The sequence below is a fragment of the Spermophilus citellus genome (assembly GCF_964194105.1).
Source record: "Spermophilus citellus genome assembly, chromosome: 2".
NCBI classification, from domain to species: Eukaryota; Metazoa; Chordata; class Mammalia; order Rodentia; family Sciuridae; genus Spermophilus; species Spermophilus citellus.
Window position 1 is genome coordinate 190,969,481 of NC_138183.1, and position 16,778 is coordinate 190,986,258.

General features: G+C 35.3%; 1 protein-coding gene across 2 annotated transcripts in view; it reads right to left on the bottom strand.

Moving 5' to 3' along the window:
• The window catches only part of ACER3 (alkaline ceramidase 3), a 180,469-nt gene that overhangs the window by 20,863 nt on the left and 142,828 nt on the right, over positions 1–16,778 (bottom strand). For both annotated transcript variants that reach the window (XM_081274044.1, XM_081274043.1), the window contains one exon: positions 11,610–11,668. In XM_081274044.1, the coding sequence (XP_081130170.1) occupies positions 11,610–11,668 (59 nt within the window). The remainder of the gene's footprint in view (positions 1–11,609; positions 11,669–16,778) is intronic.

A 16,778-nucleotide genomic window follows, 5' to 3' on the forward strand; every position in this document is an offset into this window, starting at 1 on the left:
ATTTTACTATTTTTTTTAAATTGGAAAAACAATTACATAAATTATTCCTGTGATGTTTTCTGATTTATTTCTGTAGACTTGTCTTCCAATGTATTAATTCATTCTTTAGCTGTAATCTACTTTTAACTTATCCACTTAGTTTTTAATTTCAATGATTTTATTTTTTATGCTAGAATTTCTTTGATTATATCATATCTTGCCTTTCAATTTTATCATATTTAATAATCTCCCATAACTTGACCTAATTTTCTTTTAGTTCATTGATTATTTGCATTTTCTCCTTCTTTCTTTTTATTACTAGGGACCGAACCCAGGACCTCATGTATTCCCAAGTCCTCCAAGTGTATTCTCGAGGCCATTTACTGAGGCTGAGTTCGCCTCTCTGATTTTCTGCCCCATTGTTGGGGAGAGAAGCCAGTTCTTAGAAATTGCTTAGAAATGTTTCTTCCAAATTCACAATAAAATGAATATTCCAGAAAGAGGGTACCACTGATATTCTGTTCTTTTGCAAATTCCACACAGAATAAGGACTAGGCTGCTCAAGTTGGAGAGGCATATAGTAATGTGGAAATTGGAGTTAATCTGAAAAACTGTTTGGCATCTATAAGGAGAAGAGGCATGGTGGCACCTCAATGGTATATTTCCTTACACATTCTCAGATAAGTGTTTTTCCCCCATACCCAAAAAAGAGATTTCCATGTTACCTTCTTACTGAAGGGGGAGAAAATTGGGTGGGGAGCAGTCTTTCACTTACCATATACTTCTTTGATGGTTCTGGTTTTATGTGTATGTGTGCAAGGTGATGGAGAAACAGTTCCAACTGGCAATCTTTACCATGCCAAAAGTTTTGTCTATTTTGAGGTTATGGAAACTGAAGGCTCTGGTCTCCTGGTATCAAATGCCTTCAAGTTGATGATGATCTAAGCACTCATTTGTCACTTTAGTTTGCAGTTCCTTCTTTGGATTTGATGTTTTGGAATTTTCCTTGTTTCTTTGAGCTCAGCTAGACTTTTACAGGGTGTATGCTGTATTTTAATTATCCAGAATTTCTAAGTGTTTTGTTATAAAAGGAATTTTCAGATATTTTATCAGACATATTAAAAAAATCCAGAAGTTTCTGAGTTTCAATTTGATATAAGAACTTTCATGGATAAGCACAATCCTGGGTTCCAGGGATTACCAAATTAACTAAGACTTTAAGAAGCTCACAACATAGTTGGGCAGACAGATGAACAACAAGGAACACTGCTAAGTGGAATGATCACCAAACAGATATATAAGAAAGAAGCTTTGGCAAAGCAGCTGAAAGAAAGATGTTTTTATTTCATAGGCTTGCCATTGTTAAAGTACCTATTTTTTTTTTTTTTTTTCAGAGCTGGGTCTTAAATCCAGGGCCTTGGGCATGATAGGCAAATGCTCTACTACTGAGCTACATCTCCAGTCCTGTTAAGTATTTTCTAAAGGTCTATCATTTGGATTACTAAAAGTACTGGTATCCCATCCATCAAACTTGATTTAAGCCAAGAACTGTGTTTTATGCTTTTTTACATTTCCCATGTGCCCAGATTAAAAACAGAATAAACCGGGAACTTCTGATTCCAGAAATATGTAGTAGATACATCTTTTTCCTTTCTTTCCACTAAGTAGAACAAAAATCCTGTTATTAAATAGAAAATAAACATGAGAAGACTGAGAAGTAGAAGAAGGCAGACTAACTAGGGACCTTGAAACCTGAGAAATGATACAGTAGTGAATTTCCTTTTTAAGTTAATATTATTTTAAATTAAAAAATCACAATTGAAGCTGGGCACAGTAAAGTACACCTATAATCCTAGACTCGAGAATGCTGAGGCAGGAGGACTGCAAATTCAAGGGCAGTCTCAGCAACTTATCAAGATGCTGTTTAAAACAATAAAAAGGGCTAGGGATGTAGCTCAGTATTTTGCACCCCTGGGTTCGATAGTCAGTTCAAAAATAATAAAAAATAAAATCACAACTGCATGTGTTTGTGGGGTATAATATGATGTTCTGATATACATATACAAGGTGAAATAAAATCAAGCTAATTAACATACACATCACTTCACCATTTTTTTTGTGGTAAGATATTTACTCTCAGTTTTTTGTGTATTGTTTTGGTGGTACTGGGGATTGAACCCAAGTGCTTACTAACAGGGAGCTACATCCCCAGCCCTTTTAATTTTTTATTTTGAAACAGGGTCTTGGTAAGTCACTGAGGCTGCCTCTGAACCTGTGATCCTCCTACCTCAACCTCTGGAGTACTTGGATTACAGCCATATGCCACTTGTGCCTGGCTCTCTTAGCTATTTTGAAATACACATTATTACCAACCATTGGCACTGCTGGGCAATGCGTCTCAAAAACTTATTTCTCCTGTCTAAAATGAAAACTTGCATCCTTTCATCAACCTGTCCTCATTCTTTCCCTCTCCCCACTAGCCTCTGGTAGCCACCATTTTACTCTATACTTCTGAGTTCCACTTTTTAAAATTTCACATACAAGTGACAACAGGTGATATCCAGCTTACTCCAGGTTCATGCACCATGTGTTTTCTTTTTACCAAGATATTTCAGATTTAGAACTAAAGAAGCCAGCAACTCCGTTCAATAATACAGGATTTCTCATTGGAAACTTTAAAGTCAAAAGAAAGAGGCACAGCATTTTTCAAGTTCTGAAAGGAAAGAACTGTCAACCCAGAATTGTATATTTAGTGATTATGTCCTTCAGGAATCAGTAAATATCAAGACATTCTCTAGCAAAGGTAAGTTAAGAGAATATACTGCCAGCAGATCTATCCTAAAAGAATGACTACAGGAAATTATTTGAATAGAAAGGAACTGATGAAAGTGAAATTTTGGAATAGCAGGGAGGAAGAAAATGGAAAGAGTAAAAATATGGGATGATAAGGGCAAATTCCAGATGTCAAGGGGTGAATACATGCATAGAAGAGTTACTAGAACACCCTATAATGACATTTTCTTTATTAGCATAGTAAAAGGCACATCTTGCCTCTCTCTTCTATAGAGAGACGGCCTTTATTTGTCAGCTCTGACAAATAAACTCTCGTGTATATGTTTGCCTGGTCTCTTGTCTTTCATTTCTTGCTTATCAGTCTCTCATTCCTTGCTTTCCCTTCATTTTGGTGCCAAAACCTGGGACTGGGCTCCTCAATGTGCCCATTTCCCTCTTTGAGGGTCACTGAGCATCCCTGGGCCCAATCTGGATTCCATTGTGGGACCAGGCCAAACACATTCTCTGCACCTGTTTCCGGTCGACCTAAACAATCTACGGGTCCTGGGAAGTGATTGATTGTCCGGCACTCCCAGGGTTATTTTGTGGTCAGGGTTACCCCCAGCCACAGCTTTCAAAGCTAAGGCTGATCCTTATTGTTGACCAAGTCTATAGGTGGTCTTTTATTTGGGTCCTGGGTTTTGAGAAAAAAATCACAGAGGGTGATTGGGAATTGTTCCTGGTGAGACCTCTCAGCTTTGGATAAATCTCTACAGCTTCTGCCCCTACATAAGTCCCAGCTAGGTGCCCAAGTGCCTCTATGGGCCCTGCCCTTGACACTTAACCAGCGGTAGTAAAGACCTCCTAAGCATAACTGTCCTCTCAACTGGGTGATACTACAGACTGGGGGATACCCCACCTCTAAATTCACCTCCTATATCTCACCATAGATGGCTCCTTATCCATTCCCTCCCATAGTCCTCTAGGCTGCCTCCTGGCTAACCTAGGGTCTCTCTCTCTCACCCTGGACCTAAAACCCCTAAAACTTATCCACTTGTGCAATCAGATCTGGCCTCAATATCCTTTGGATAATGACTCTAAATGGCCACTTAATGGCAGTCTAGATCCCAATATTATTAGGGATCTTTTCAGCTATTGTGAGCGTTCGAGAAAATGGAAAGAAATCCCCCCATTCTCAGGCCTTCTCTTTCCTTCTTTCCAAATCGTTCCTCTGCTCTTCCTGTTCTCTGGCCCAGGTTCTGCTGGCTCTTAAACCCTCTCCTCTCAACCTCAGGACCCTTCTCAAAAGCTCAGACTTCAACCCTGCTGACGAACTCCCTCCCTACTGTTCTCCACCTTCTGCTCTGACTCTTCTGGAACTTCCCTCACCTACTTTGAGCCCACCTACTACTCGTTTTTGCTCTCCCATGGCCCTCTATACCCAGCTCACACCTCTGCTTCCCTTTTGTGAAGCAGTAGGGTTGGAGGGAGTTGTCCGGGTACACATCCCTTTCTCCTTTAGTGACTCTCCCAAATAGAAAGGAGGCTAGGGTCCTTCACCATCAATCCTTCAGGGTACATTAAAGAATTCTAATACCTAACCCAATTAGTATGATTTAACTTTCCATGATCCTATCCAACACTCTCCTACATGAGGAGCACAGGCGAGTTTGGGAGCAGGGTTAGGGAATAGCAGTTTTCCCCAGCTCCTTCCAGACCTATGTCAGAACTTACATTGAAATGTAAATGGAAGAAGCCTCATACTATACTAAATCAAAAAGTAAATTGTATCAGCCGGTCATTTTTTCTTAAGTTCCATATTTTTTGAGCTCATAATTTTGGTCCTATGCACCTAGGTTAATGTTTTTCTGACCAGTCGTTTTTTTTTTTTTTTTCAACTATGGAGTTTTTAAACATCTGTAAGATTGCAATGGAGTGTTATGTTGTCTATGTGTGTGTAGGTCCATATGTCATGTACATGATATCAAAATTGGCAGATTAAAAATAAGTGCTCATCAATTTAAAAATGGATACAAATACCTTTAATTCATGTGATTTAAAATGGTTCAATTTAAATTGGATAAACAGATGAAAGTAAAGATGTATTTAAAATTAAACTTAACTCACAAGTCTCTCTAGGTGGTCAAAGAACTAATAAAATGTTGTATCTATAAAATGTCTAATATCCATTGTTTCTAGACTTTTCTTCAACATGGAAGAAATGGCTAATACTGTTAAATACACTTGTCTGGTATCTTGGTAAAAATAAGTAAAATAGATTTGACATGGGATTACTCATAAATGTGTTTGTTAGACATCTGATTAATTCACAAGGTTAAAATGCTAACTGTTAAATATATCATCAAGTACTCTTAACTCCTTGAATTCCATTGGGTAACATTATTGATGTTTTCATAAATTGGTAAATGAAAAAAAAAGTGTTGGAAGTTGCTTTGTCATCACTGAAAAAAGGTTACTAAAAATTTAAAGTCCCAACAGGTATAATTCTATATACTTGAAGATTGTGTTTTCATGAAATGGTAAACAGATGTGATTCTATACACAAAGGTTTACAGAAGATTTCTATATTCAAAGGCCTAAAGTTTCAATTGTTTCAATTAAGAGTACTGTAAATAATATAAAGTATTTCTTTTTATTAAAATTAAATAATTCATCTAAAATTTAAAAATTTATTGAGGATTGTTTCAGATTGTAAGTAGAAAAGAGGGTTAACAGATGGGAAAGACAAATTAGAAGATTCTAGGTATGGAAACCATATTTAATAGAAAGAAAAGAAAGTATTTCTGGAAAGGAAAATACATGGATACAAATACCTTTAATTCACATGATTTAAAATGGTTCATTCTATTAAATATGGAAACCATATTTAATAGAAGGAAAAAAAAGTATTACATGATGAAGTAAATAACAGGGTTTAAATAAGTGATAAAGAAGGTTTATGTAAGTTGGTTACATATGTATATGAAACAATCAATCAAAGCTATTTAAGGTTTTTCCCCTAAGGTCAAATGTTAATGTACTGATATAAACCAAAGCTTAATCTATGTGTTAAAAGAACAAGGATTTCTTTTTTTTTTTTTTTTTTTAATTTTTTTTTAAATTTTTTTTTTTAAAGAGAGAGTGAGAGAGGAGAGAGAGAGAGAGAGAGAGAATTTTCAATATTTATTTTTTAGTTCTCGGCGGACACAACATCTTTGTTGGTATGTGGTGCTGAGGATCGAACCCGGGTCGCACGCATGCCAGGCGAGCGCGCTACCTCTTGAGCCACATCCCCAGCCCGAACAAGGATTTCTTAAAACATTAATTTACCTATAACATTGTGTTTATTACGTTTTGTTTTTTTGAGCAAGTAATCTTTAAGGAATTAAGGATTATATAACTGTGGTTAAACAACAACTGTTATTTTGGAATGTTATTTCTTTAAGAGGTATACTTGACTAATATAAAAATATCAATGTAATTGTGATGCTATTACTCCTCTTTGTATATTAAATGTGTTCAAATCTTCTAGGTATGCAAGTCTTTAAGGTAGAAGCTTTAAAAGAGCATTACATCAAACTGGGGTTCTCTAAACTAAAGCTGTATGGTAATTTTAGGCTTATAAGGATAACAAATTTTATTGCAGATTTATTTATATAATTTAATGTTCTATTACTGGACCTGTTATCAATAAGATATATAAAGTTTTATGTTATTTTAAAAAAAGGTCACACCTTGAGGTGGAGACCTAACACGATAAGACGTTTTGCATGAAGATCTATGAAAAAGGGTACAGGTCTGACTACATGCAATGACACGAAGAAGACTGTATTCTCACCTACTTCATAGATACCACATAGCTGTAAATTTTTTTTTTTTAAATTCAGCTTGGTATTTTGTCTTCCTACACACTGCCCCTCATGCTGGAACATAAGAACCACAGGGTTGTTAACACAATGATGGCTTCAATTGTCCCCTGACCCCCAGGCCAACATCATCGAAAGATTTATTGAATTTCTAACCCTAGTACCTCAGAATGTGATCTTGTTAGTAAATTGGATCATTGCAGATATTATTAAATGAAATGAGGTCATACTGAAGTAGGGTAGGCTCTTTCTCCAAGGTGGCTGATATTTTTATAGGAAGATAAGTCATGTGAAGTCACAGGGAGAAGACCATGTAATAGCAAAGGTAGCGATTGCTGCTATGAAGCTGCAATTCAAGTTGCCAGAAAACCACCAGAAGCAGGGAAGAGGTAAGGAAGGACACCCCTAATGGTTTCAGAGGAAGCATGGCCCTGAGGTATCTTCATTTTGGACTTTTGTCCTCCTGAACTGTGAGACAACAGATTTCATTTTTTTAAAAGCTACCTAGCTTGTAGTACTTTATTATGGCAGCCTGAGGAAACACAAGCATAGAAAGTATAGGTACATAAAAGAGATGCAGGATTTCTGTACTTCAATGGAAACATTAGACTCTGACAAAGTGTGTACATATAATACTGCGAGCAACCACTAAAAAGCAATACAAAAAGAAATACAAATACTCTACATACACTAAAATGAAAATCCAAAGTTAAGTAAATCGCAGGAAGGTGAGAAAAAGAAAACAGGGAAATATATATAAAAAAAGAACAAAAGATAGATAAATGGCAGACCTAAGACCCAACATAATAATAATTACATAAGTATACATGATCTAAACACACCAATTAAAAGAGTCTGAAAGAGTAGATTAAAGAACATGACCCAGCACTGGGGCTGTGGCTCAGTGGTGGAGCGCTTGCCTAACACATGCGAGGCACTGGATTTGATCCTCAGCACCACATAAAAATAAATAAGTAAAATAAAATTATTATAAATAAATAAATGAAAAGAAAAAGAACTGAGGATGTAGCTCAGTGGTAAAGAACCCTTATGTTCAACCCCTGTCCAAAAAGACAAAAATGAAAAGTCTTTGCATACCTGACATGTTGGATTATGCCAGATAGCTTATGCTAATAATATGATTTACAATGAACACTTGTTTTTGTTTGCTTGGGGTCCTCAGCCATGCTATATCAGTTTGATCTCTAGGTAATACATCATGACTATGGGTATAACAACTTTACTGAATTTTGTAAGTTCTAGTGAATCACTGAACCTGAGGATGGTTGGAGGAAACCTGATACATTAACCAACAGATATCTAATCAACATTTATAGAAAATTTCACTCAACAACAAAATACACATTCTTTTCCAGTTGGTATAAATATTTTTGGCATAGCCTGAAAATTTAAAAGAAATGAAAACATACAGAATACTTCCTTGACTACTAAGGAATAAAATTAGAAGACAAGAAGAATGGTAACAAGAAAATCTCCAAACACTTGAATGCTAAATATTACACTTCTAAATAATCCATGGATCAAGAACAAGTCTCAAGGAAATTTAAAAAAAACATATTGAGCTGAATGAAAACGAAAATACAACATAGGAAATGTGAGACTCAGCACAAGCAGTGGCAAGAGAGGAATTTATAGCATACTGAAACTCATTAGGAAAGGGGAAGTCTGAAATCAATGACTTAAATTTCTACCCTAAAAACTTTAAAAAAGAAGAGCTAAACAAACCCACAAAAAGCAAAGGTAAATTAAATAAAGAGTGGAAATCAATGAAACTGAAAAAATGGGGGGAAAAATCAATCAAACAAAAAAATATATATATTTTAAAGGAGCAATACAATTTGAGACACTTCTAGAAAGACTGACCATGAGAGAGAAAACACACATATCACTAAATTGAGGGATGAAACAGAGTATTACTACAAACCCTGCAGACATTAAAAAGAAGATAAGAGACTATTATAACCAACTCTATACACATACATGTTGACATCTTAGAGGAAGGGGACCAATGCCTCAAAAACACAAACTACCATAATTCACCCAATATGAAACTGATCATTTTGGATAGCCCGTAACTATGAAGGAAGGTGAATTTGTAATTTTTTAATGCCCCAAAATATAAATCTCCAGGCCCAGATGGTTTCAATGGGGAATTATATCAAACATTTAAAGAAGAATTAACACTAATTCTACACAAATTTTTCCAGAAAATATAAGGGAATAACATTTCTCAATTCATTTAATGAAATTAGTAATACTGATACCAAAAATGGATGACAGTACAAACAAACATGAACCAATGTCATTCATGATCTAGACACCAAGATCCTTAATAGAATATTAACAAATAAAATTCAGCAATATATAAGAAAAATTATACACCATGACTAAGTGCAGTTTGTCACAGAATGTAAGGCTGGTTCAGTATTTGAAAAATCAATCAATGTAATCCACTGTATTAACAGAATACAGAATAGGGCTTGGGTTGTGTTTCAGTGGTAGAGCACTTGCCCAGCATGAACAAGGTCAACCCCTAAGCACCACAGTACACAAACAAACAAAAAAACCCCAAATGAAACAAAAATAAATACCATTTATAATTGCTTTAAAAAATGAGAATTCTATACCATGTTGATTGATAAAAGAAGATCTAAATAAATCAAGAGACAATCTCTGTTCATGGACTCAAAGACCCAACAACTCTGCAAATTGACATGCATGTTTAATATAATTCTTAAAAAAATCCCAGTAAGATTTTACGTATAAACAATATTATTCTAAACTTTGTAAAGAAAGGTAAAGGAACTTGAATAGCTAAGCCAATGTATAAGCCAGTATATATAAATAACAGGGTCTTGCTAAGTTTCTGAGATTGTCCTTGAACTTGCAATCCTTCTGCTGTGGCCTCCCAAATCACTTGCATAACAGAAGAGTGCCACCCTACCCAGGCACCCAAATACTTTTTGACAAAGATGTAAAAGCAATTCAATGGAGAAAAGACAGTTTTTTCAATCAATGTTCTTGGACCAGTTGGAATCCATAGGTAAAGAAATAGAGATTCAACTTAAGTCTCAGACCTTATACAATATTAACTCAAAATGAATTATGAACTTAAATGTGAAATGAAAAACCATTCAGTCTTTTATAAAAACGTACAAGAAAATCTTTGAAATCTACAGATAGGAAAAGAGTTCTTAGAATTGTCACCAAAGCATGATTGGCAAAAGGGAAATTGAAAATTTGAACTCATTAAAATAAAAAAAATGTTTGCTCATTAAAAAACCCTGTAAATAAGGTAAAAATTCAAGGTACAGATTGAGAGGAAATAATTGCAAACCACGTATTTGACAAATAACTGGAATTTCAAAACTCAATGGTAAACCCAACTACTATGTATAACCATGAAGCTCTAACAAAAAAAGAATATGTTTACAAAACAAAAAACCCCCACTCAACTGTAATTAGCAAGAGAAACTATCTTTGTTAATCCTTATTGTAAATAAGCATGCAATGGGAAAAGACTTGAATAGATAAGTCAATGAAGAGCATATACTGATGGCAAATAAGCATATGAAGGTATATTTAACATCATTAACTATTAGGCAAATGCAAATTAAAAACATAAGATATTGGTATTAGAATAAATACAAATAAAAAAATGGCACTAACACTAAATGCTGGTGAAGATGCAGAGAAACTGCATCACTCATACATTGTTGTTGGTAATGAAAAATTGGTACAGACACTCTGAAAAACAGTTCAACAGCTTTGAGAAAAACTAAACATACAATCACCAAATGTAATTCCTAGCAATTCCACTCTGGGCCTTTATTTCAGAAGAAATAAACACTTGTGTTCACATGAAAACCTATATACAGATGTTCATAACAGCTTTATTTATGACAGCCTAAAACTAGAAACAATCTAGATGTTATTCAACAGATGAATGGTTAAACTGTGGTACACCTCTATTGTGAAATTACAGCAATGAAAATGAATGAACTACTTATATACTCAACAACTTGGATTAATCTCCATAGAATTATGCTGAGTTCAAAAAACAATCTCAAAAGGCTATATACTATATGATTACATTTATATAACATTCCCGAAATTACAAAGATGGAGGACAGATTACCAAGGGTGAAGTACAGGAATAGGGTGGGGTGTGTGACAGAAGTAAGTGTGATTATAAAAGGGCGACAAAGGAATTCTTGTGATGATGGAAACATTTTGTATCTTGACTGAATTAATGGCAAATCCTGGTTGTGATGTCATACTATAGTACTGCAAGATGTTACCACTGGAGGAAATTCATAAAGTGATAGAGTATCTCTCTCTATTATGTCTGCAATGTATGTATTCCTACAATTATCTCATGAAACGTTTATTTAAAAAAGAAAACAAAACAAAAAGAGAACAAATCCACAAATCATATTACTTACTTATTTACTGAGTATATATTATATAGCCAGGACTAACTTAAGGTACTCTTATGAATGTTGTTTTTTATTAAAATTTCATGAACTGAACTCTTATTAAAGATTGTGCCCATTTCCCAAACTATCTTTCATGGAATGCTATTTCTTTGTGACACTAACATCCTTCTTTGAGAGGTGTTGTATAAAAGGAGCTCCCTAATCAAATAAGTTTGAGAAAGATAAAAACAACATTTTCTTTTTACTGTAGAATTTTTCAAGGTTTTTGATATCCTAGTGAGCAATATACAATTTCAAAAGATGCCATCATTTACAGCTTTCCTCAGATTTAATTTTGGAACTCTTGTTTTCACATGATGCCCATTAACAATTTCCTGAAGAACTAGTATTTCTTATACAATAATAATGTTGGGTTATAGTTTTCTATCAATATCTCTGCTGGAGTTAGGTTTTGTGATTTATTTCAATGTAGGCTATAGATTTACTGTCATAAGCCTGAATATATTTATGGTTGATGATCCAAACTACTTACCATGTAACAATATAAATAGATCGAAGTACTAATGTAAAGACCAACATTCCATACATGACCTGAACAGAAAAGAAAAATGAAATCAGTATCATCATTATTCTTTGGCAAAGAAAGTATATTTTGCTCTCCAAAATAGCTCTTCCAATTAAATGTGAATATCTATTATCTTTCATTATATTTTTTCAAGGGCAAAATATTTTATTCACCTTTGACTTTCCAATGCCTGGCATTTTTTTAAAAATTTATAGGTGGTGCTGAGAATTGAACCCAGTGCCTCACACAGCCAGGCAAGTGCTCTACTACTGAGCCACAACCTCAGCACATCCCCACCCCCCGTTACATTTTAAAGACGTGCAAGTAGGTAATTAAGTCATGCTAATCTCCAAGGAAAAACTAAGAACATGATTATAAATAACCAATACTGGAAGTCCTATGCCAATTTAAATTTTCTTTCTCATTTAATTTTTTTTTTGTATTGGGGATTGAATCCAGGGGTGCTTAACCACTGAGCCATATCTCCAGCTCTATTTATGTATGTTATGTATTTATGTATTAATATATTGATTTATTGTACCAGGGATTGAACTCAGGGGCTTGAGCGCTGAGACACATCTCCAGCCCTATTCTGTATTTTATGTAGAAAATAACTGAGTTGCTTTGTGCCTCACTTTTGCTGAGGCTGGCTTTGAACTCACCATCCTCCTGCCTCAGCCTCTAGAGCTGCTGGGATTATAGGCATGCACCACTGTATCCAGCCTTACTTTTTATTTTGAGACGGAGTCTCACTAAATTGCTGAGGCTGCTCTCCAATTTGTGATCTTTCCTACCTTATTCCCCAGAGTCACTGGGATTACAGGCATACACCGTTACTCATGTGCCACCATGTTTTGTGCCAAGGTAAATTCTAAATGGTTATATGAAATTTTAAATACCTGCCAAAACTTGAAGAAATGGTACATTTTAACCCACATCTCCTAGCTTCTTTTTTCCCTTTTTAGCTTCACTTTCAGCAAATCATTGTAAACCTCAACTCTTAAACTCTTCTCCAGAACGTCTCTACATTTATATGCATCCTCCCCTCTACATTCTTTCTCCTATCTTTAGTCTCTAAAGAAAGTGGTGGCTATTCCTTCTCGACCACAGTTATCTGTCCTATAGGCTCACTACAACATATCTGGAGATAATATGTCTTAAAATCAGGAAGTGTGATGTCTCCAGTTTTGTTCTTCTTTCTCAAGACTGATTAGTCTGTTTGTGGTCTTCTGTGGTTCCACATGAATGTTAAAATTCTGTTTCTATTTCTGTTAAAAAAATGCCTTTGGAATTTTTATTGGGATTGCATTGAATCTACAGATCACTTTGGAAAGTATTAATATTTTAATAATACTAAGTCTCCTAATCCATGAGCACAGATGTCTTCCATTGTGTCTTGTTTAATTTCTTTTATCAATGTTTGGTGGGTTTCAATATACACTTTTACCTCATTAGTTGAGTTTATTACTAGATATTTTATTCTTTTTGGTGTTGTTATATATTGAATTATTTTAATGTTTTTTAGATAGTTCATTATAAATAATATAGAAATGTAACTGATTTTTTATATGTTGGTTTTGTATCCTGTAACTTCACTGAATTAATTTATTAGTTCTAAGTTATTTTCTCAACTCTTCAGGGTTTTTTTTTTTTTAAAAGTATATATATTTTTAGTTGTAGGTGGACACAATATCTTTATATTTTATTTATTCATATGTGGTGCTGAGGATTGAACCCAGCACCTCACACGCACTAGGCATGTGCTCTACCACTGAGCCACAACCCCAGTCCCTCCTTGGGGTTTTTATAAATTAATCATATCTGTAAATAGGAACAATTTTACTTCTTCCTTTTGAATTTCAGTGACCTTTATTTATTTTTATTCCCTAATTGCTCTAGCTATGACTTCTATGTCGAATAGAAGTGTTCAGTGGGCATTGTGAATTGTTCCCAATTTTAGAGGAAAAGCTGTTTTTATCTTTGATTATGATTCCAGCTGAGGGCTCCTTACCCCTTGCTTAGCTGCCCTTGAACTTGTGATCCTCTTGCCTCAGTCACTGGGATTGCAGGCATGCACCATTGTACCTAGCTAGCTGAGGGCTTTTCAGGCATGACCTGTATTACATTGAAGTAATCTCCTTTAATTCTTTGTTGAGTTCTTTTACTCTTTAAAGGGTGTTGAATTTTGTCAAACATTTGTTCTATATTTATTGAGAAAACATGATTTTATCCTTTATTTTGTTAGTCTAATGTATCATATTAAAATGTTTTTCATATATTCAACTATCCTTGCATCTCAGGGATAAATCCCATTTGGTCTTGGTGTATGATCATTTTAATGTGCTGTTGAATTTGTTTTGTAATTGCTCTGAAGAGGATTTTGCAGCTATGCTCACCAGGGATAGTGCCCTATAGTTTTCTTTCCTCATAAAAATCTTGGTCTGCTTTGGTATCAGAGTAATTCTGGTCTCATAAATTATATTGTATTTGTTCTCCTCTTCAATTTTTTGTAAGAGTTTGAGGAAATTTAACATAAATTCTTTAAGTGAATTTGTTAGAATTTGATAATGAAGCCATCTAATCCTGGACTTTTCTTTGTTGAAAAGTTTTTGATAACTGATTTTATCTCCTTATTAGTTTGAGGTCTGTTCAGATCTTCTATTTTTTCATGATTTGGTCTTGTCAGACTGCATGTTTTTAGGAATTTATCCATTTATTCCAGATTGTCCAATTTGTTAGCATATATTTTGTTTATAGCACTCTCTTACTAAAATCCTTTTCATTCTTATGGCTTCAGTTAAAATATCTATTTCATATCTTTATTTTATTAAGGGTTAGCCAATTTTACTAGTGTATGTGAAGCCCTTTGTTTAATTCCTATTAATACACACACACACATGCACACACAGACACAAGTTGACGCTTTCAATACAGTAACTCTTCATTTTGTTGTCTTCTTTCTCTGTTCTTCTACCATTTCATTTATTTCTGCTCTAGTCTTTGTTATTTCTTTCCCTCATCCAAATTGGGGCTTATTTTGTTCTTCATTTTCAAGTTCTTTGAGGTGTGAAGTTGTTTACTTGACATCTTCTTTCATAACATAGGCATTTATCACTGCAAATTTCCTTCTTAGTACTGCTTTTGCTGTATCCCTGAAATTTCAATATGTTGTGTTTTCCTTCCTCTCAAGGTATTTTTCAATTTCCTTTGACTCCCTCTTTGACCCAATGGCTGCTCAAGAGTATGTGGTTTAATTTTCACATATTTGTGAAATTTTCAATTTCCTTTTTGCTGTTGATTTCTAGTTTCCTTCTATTATGTTTGGAAAGGTTACTTGTATGATTTCAGTGTTCTTAAATTTGTTAAGCCTTGTTTTAATACTAACATTAAGATCTATCCTGGAGAAAGATAAGGGGACACTTGTCAAGAAGTGTATTCTGCTGCTGTTGAATGAAATGTTTTGTGTATGCTTGCTGGTCCATTTGGTCTACAGTGTTGTTCAAGTTTTTAGTTGGATATTCTATCTACAACTGAAACTGGGGTATGAAAATCTCCTACTATTATTGTACTGTTGTCTAACTCCCCTTTCAGTTCTGTCAATATTTGCTTTACCTGTTTAGGTGCTCTGATGTTGGGTGCACATTTAGTTTATTTCCTGGTGAATGAACTCTTTTATTATTACACAATGTTGTTCTTTGTTTCTTGCAACAGTTTCTTCAAGTTTATTTTGTCTGATTCAAGAATACAGAATACTTACAAGACTTTTTTTTTTTTTTTTTTTTTTTTTGGTGGTATGGATTGAACTCAGTGGTGCTCTGCCAACAGAGCTACATTCCTAGTCCTTTTATTTTGTTTTTTCATTTCAAGATAGGGTCTTACCGAGTTGCCAGGGCTGACCTTGAAGTGGTGATCTTCCTGCAATCTCCCAATTTAGTTGGGATTACAAGGGGTTTTCTTTTTTCAATTTACTCAGCTACTGTGTGTGTCTTCTGATTGGGAGTTTAAGCCTTCTATATTTAAAGATATTATCGATGGGGAAGGCTTTACTATTGCCATTTTGTTAATTGCTTTCTGTTAGTTTTGTACTTCTTTTTTTCTGTCTTTTCTTCTCTTGCTATTTTTCTCCACCCCTGCTTTTTCCCCTTTCCAGTACTGGGAATTGAACCTGAGGGTAATTTATCACTGAGCTACATCCCCAACCCTTTTCATTTTCTATTTTGAAATAGGGTGTTGTAAAGTTGCTGAAGGCCTCACTAAGTTGCTGAGGCTGGTCTTGAATTTGTGATACTCCTGCCTTAGCCTCCTGCATTGCTGGGATTATAGGCCTGTGCCATCGTGCCCTGCTATTTTTTCTTTTTTTGAAGGAGAGTTTTGCTATATACACTATTTTTCATTCTTCTTCTTCTTCTTCTTCTTCTTCTTCTTCTTCTTCTTCCTCCTTCCTCCTCTTCCTCCCTCCTCCTCCTCCTCCTCCTCCTCCTCCTCCTCCTCCTCCTCCTCCTCCTCCTCCTCCTCCTCCTCCTCCTCCTCCTCCTCCTCCTCCTCCTCCTCCTCCTCCTCCTCCTCCTCCTCCTCCTCCTCCTCCTCCTCCTCCTCCTCCTCCTCCTCCTCCTCCTCCTCCTCCTCCTCCTCCTCCTCCTCCTCCTCCTCCTCCTTCTTCTTCTTCTTCTTCTTCTTCTTCTTCTTCTTCACCCGGGATTACACTCAGGGGCACTCAACCACTGAGCCACATCCCCAGACCCATTTTATATTTTATTTACAGACAGGGTCTCACTGAGTTGCTTAGTGACTTGCTAAATTGCAGAGGCTGGCTTTTAACTCCGGATCCTCCTGTCTCAGCCTCCCCAGCCACTGGGATTATAGGCGTGCACCACTGCACCTTGGCTCATTCAGCATTTTGAGTTTATCATTCTACTTCCTTCTTGCTTGTAAGATTATTTGAAAAGTATGCTGATAGAGGTTTCAGTAAATGTGACAAGTGCTTTTCTTTTGCGACCTTCAAAATTCTCTCCTTTGACCTTGGGCAATCCTGATTATAATGTGTCCAAGCATGGGCTTTTCATCTTATTTGGTATTCTTTAGGCTTCCTAAATCTTGGTGTTTGTTTTCTTCTCTAAGCTTTTAGAAATTTTGAGC